Raw genomic sequence first — 4877 nt, forward strand, 5'->3', positions numbered from 1 at the left:
TCAACAATAAAATAAACCTGATGATCTTGGTCCAATAAGAAACATGATCGACTTCATTTTTGTTCGTAGAGCATATTATGTTGATTTCTTTATGATGTGTGTACCTCTTATTGATAATATTTTTCTTCCTTATCTAATGAAGCATGATTCACTTTTCCAGAAGTTATTGAGCAAAACTATTGGATTAAGTGAGTTCACACAAATAAAAATTAGCTGTTTTGTGATTGAGAAACAAGATATTTTCTCAACTTGTCTTTACAAGGATATATGGAATACAACAACTTTGTTCAACTGCAACATGTCAGTTAATAATACAATTATATCCAAACAACTGTTATTAGAATTTGAGTTCACATTAAACACTCCCTTAATCCAAATTATCTAGCAACTTCAATCTCAATAAATTTCTAAGTTTCTTGAATCTATTTTGTCTAAGAGATTTGGTGAAAACATCAATAAATTGTTCTTCAGAAAAGCAGTACACCAGTTCCAACCTGCCTTTACCCATTTGATCTTTGAGAAAGTGGAATTTTGTCTCTATATGCTTGTTGCTACCAAGCAAAACTGGGTTCTTGGATAAACTGATTGCAGATTTATTATCCACAAGCAACTGCACTGGTTTTTTACACTCATGTCTTTACAAGTATATATGTAAAACAACAACTTTGTACAACTGCAGCATGTCAGTTAATACAATTATTCCAACCAAACAACTACATTAGAATTTGAGTTTACATAACACACCCCCTTAATATAAATTATCTAGCAACTTCAGTCCCAATAAATTTTTGAGTTTCTCGAATTTGTTTTGTCTAAGAGACTTGGTGAAAACATCAACGATTTGTTCTTCAAAAGAGAAATACACAAGTTCCAACCTGCCCTTACCCACTTGATCTCTGAAAAAGGAGAATTTTGTCTCTATATGCTTGCTCCTACCATGCAAAACTAGGTTCTTGGATAAACTGATTGCAGATTTATCATCTACAAGCAACTGCACTGATTTTTTACACTCAAAGTTCAATTCTTCTAACAATGTTCCCAACCATAAGCATTGACAAGTTGTTTCTGCATAAACAATGTACTCTGCTTCACAAGAAGAGAGTGCCACTACATTTTTGTTTCTTTGAGCACCATGAAATCAAAGCATTCATGTACTTGAATAAGTAACCAAACATACTTCTTCTATCCACCTTATCTCCACACCAATCTGAATTAGCCAAGTCTCCAAAGTTTCTCCTATTTGATTAGCTTTCCTCGGGAAAAACAAACTCAGCTCTATTGTTTCCTTTACATACCTTAGGATGTGTTTTGCAATTGTCATGTGTGGTTTTTTGGGATTATTTATGAACCTGCTGACCAAACCAACTCCGAAGGCTATAAGGCTATAAGGCTATATCAAGTCTGTTGTTGCAGACAAATCTAAGAGATCCAACTATATGTTTATACAGTGTTGCATCTATTGCCTTCTCACCCAATTCTTTAGTCAACTTTAAGTTTGCAATTATTGGTACTAGAATTGCATTGCAATTTGTCAAGTTGAACTTCTTCAGGACCATGCGAATGTATTTATTCTGATGCAGAAAAATGCCTCTGTCAGTGTGCACAAATTGCCGTCCCAAAAAATAGCTCAGTGTACCTAGATCGGTCATCTCAAATACTAAAATCATTTTCTCCTTAAATTTCTCAATCTCAACCTGTGTTTCACCTGTTTCAATCAGGTCATCAACATAGAGGCACACTTTCAACAATTTCTTGTGAGAATTTTCAACGTTTTAATAGAGATGTACAAAGGACAACGTTTTAATGAAGGCATGGAATGAACTTGCAGAAAGGTGCAGAAAGTCTATGAGTCAACACTGCTCTTTCTCATACAAATTCCACATGCAATGCACACCACACACATTTTCTCTATCTCTTTCCACAAATATGGACACCTTCAACAAATCCTATCATAATTTTTCTGGAAAAACTGTGTTTTCATTTTTTCACTGATAAAGATTGGGAAGAATTTTGAAAGGATGTTTCCATTGAGAAGAGTTATGGCATTCTATATGATGAGTGAGGTATTATCTGTGATTTGTCACGCCATGCCTCCTTCTTCCATCATTCAGGAACGACAGGCTTTGCTCCACAGTGGTTGGTGGAATGATTATCTAAATATCTCAGATCATTGTTATTGGCCGGGTATCTTTTGCAACAAAACTCTAAGAAGTGTTACTGATATTGACAGTGGGTCCATGAAGATTCCTTCGTCAAAAGAATTGCTTTGGATTGAGAAGTTGAACGTCACTGCCTTCCCCAATTTAGTCTATCTGCATCTATCTGGAATGGGTCTTAGAGGAACCATCCCCACAGAAATAGGCTCTCTTAGATACCTTGCCTCTCTTGATTTGTCCAACAATGGTCTCCAAGGTAAGTTATTGCAATTCTCTTGATTGTGTTATCCCTTACTAATTCTGCCAATAGGAGAATATAATCTCTTTCTTGTTCTCATCTAATTGCAGGTTCAATCCCTCCTACTTTAGGTCGATTGGAGAACTTAGTACGTCTCTACCTTCATTCTAATCAAATAGAAGGTGACATACCTGAGCATTTAGGAAATTTGTCCAAATTAGAAGTTTTGCAACTATCTCATAACAAAATTTCGGGTTTATTACCTCCAAAACTTTTGCAAATGAACAAAATGTCCTCTTTAAATCTCTCGTCAAATCAATTATGTGGTTCAATCCCATTAAAAACCATGAGCTGTCCCTTTGCTACAATAGTTGATTTGAGTCATAACTTGTTTAATGGAAGCATAACCTCTCAAATTGGTTGTGTAAATGACCTTAATCTTAGTCACAATTTTATTGTGGGTGAGATTCCATCTCCTTTTACATGGAGCTCCGAACTTAGACGATTGGATCTGAGTTATAATAATCTTTCAGGTAAAGTACACCGGGAACTTTCTAGTCTATCATACATAAACCTTGCATACAATTCCTTGAACTTCTCACAAGACCTTGACTCAAAATGGAAGGTACCAGACTATTGTTTTTTCAAGGAAGACTCGTTAATTGATGATAACCACATGCAGAATTTCACATATTGCCACTTGATGAACCACACGAATCCTCAAACTAGAAAAAGTAATCCCATGATCTTGTTAATTGTTCTTCCTATAATTTTCTTCAATCTTTTTGTACTCCTTCCATTAATATATTTCTCAAGATGTATTCCTAAGAAAAAATATGGAGGAATATCAACAAAGAATGGAGACTTGTTTTCTATATGCAATTATGATGGTAAAATTGCATTTGAGGATATCATTGAAGCAACTGAAGACTTTGACCTCAAGCATTGTATTGGGACAGGCGGATATGGTAGTGTTTATAGAGCACAATTACCCAGTGGTAACGTTGTAGCATTAAAAAAGCTTCATCGAATGGAATCTCAAAATCCATCTTTCAACAGAAGTTTCCACAATGAGGTGAAAATGTTAACGGGAATTCGTCATAGAAACATTGTAAAGCTTCATGGCTTTTGCCTCCACAATCAATTCATGTTTCTTATCTATCAATACATGGAAAGAGGTAGTTTATTTTATATTTTGAATAATGATATGGAAGTTCATGAGTTGAATTGGAATAAAAGGGTAAATGTCATTAAAGGGTTGGCACAAGCTTTAAGCTACATGCATCATGATTGTACCACACCAATTGTTCATCGAGATGTAACAAGTAGTAATGTTCTATTAAACTCACAATTAGAGGCTTGTCTCTCAGACTTTGGCACAGCTAGACTATTGGATCCTGATTCTTCAAATCAAACCTTGGTAGTTGGCACTTATGGCTACATTGCCCCAGGTGAATGTCATTTTCTATTACAAAACCACAATATTTTTTATAAATGTTGTAATAATATATTTTGATAAGTTAGTTAACTTTCTTCATTTCTTTGTCTACAACAGAGCTTGCTTATACGTTGAGTGTGACAGAAAAATGTGATGTTTATAGTTTTGGGATAGTGACTTTGGAGACATTAATGGGAAAACATCCTAGGGAGTTAATCTCAACTTTATCAAACCCAATAACTCAAAATATGTTGGTGAAAGATCTCTTGGATTCACGTCTTCCTCCTCCTCATGAGAAAGATGCTCAAGATGTAAATCTTGTGATAAATGTAGCATTATCATGTTTGTGCTCCAAACCAAACTTGAGGCCATCAATGCAACAAGTGGTTGAGAAACTCTCTAGTTTTAAATTTCCATTAGATTCGCCTTTCCATGAAGTTTTCATCCGTCAAGTGATGAGCCAAGACATATTTCATCTTTCATCCAAGTTTTAAGAATGAACTCTAATGAGCCAAAGTTATGGGAAGTAACAATGTTTTGCATATTTAGACAAGAGTAAGAAATTATCGGTCACTAAATGCAACAAATTTAGGTGATTGTTGTTTTGTTCTAGTTTACTTTAATAATTTCTTTGCTATTTTGGTTTACCTTTATTTGTTTATATTGTGACTAATCATGTAACCATTCACCTTTCTCATAATAAAATTTCAGGTTTAATACATCCAAAACTTTTGCAAATGGGTATAATATCCTCTTTTTAAATCTTCGTGACTTTTTTCTCCACAATCGGTGCATGCTTCAGGTATATCAATACACAAAAAGAGATAGTTTATTTTATATTTTGATCCATCAATTGATGAGTTCATACATACGTTACCTTTCATCCAAGTGTCAAGAATGAACTCTAACCAGTAAAAGTTAAGGGATGTGATAAGACTTTGCATATCAAGAACAAGTAAGAAATTTTCCTTGCTTGAATGCAGAAAATGCATTTTTTGCATTTTTGAGTTTACATTATCTTCACCCTTTTGGTTTACTTTTGTTT

General features: G+C 34.4%; 1 protein-coding gene across 1 annotated transcript; it reads left to right on the forward strand.

The window, feature by feature from the left end:
- The first annotated feature begins 210 nt into the window (after positions 1-210).
- LOC106774252 (probable leucine-rich repeat receptor-like protein kinase At1g35710) lies at positions 211-4533 on the forward strand. The gene is made up of 3 exons (XM_014661183.2): positions 211-2412; positions 2505-3845; positions 3950-4533. The coding sequence occupies exons 1-3, from the start codon at positions 2019-2021 to the stop codon at positions 4324-4326; spliced, it is 2112 nt and encodes a 703-aa protein (XP_014516669.1). The 5' UTR covers positions 211-2018; the 3' UTR covers positions 4327-4533.
- Positions 4534-4877: the final 344 nt, after the last annotated feature.

Source organism: Vigna radiata, chromosome 9 (assembly GCF_000741045.1).
Source record: "Vigna radiata var. radiata cultivar VC1973A chromosome 9, Vradiata_ver6, whole genome shotgun sequence".
Classification (NCBI taxonomy): Eukaryota; Viridiplantae; Streptophyta; class Magnoliopsida; order Fabales; family Fabaceae; genus Vigna; species Vigna radiata.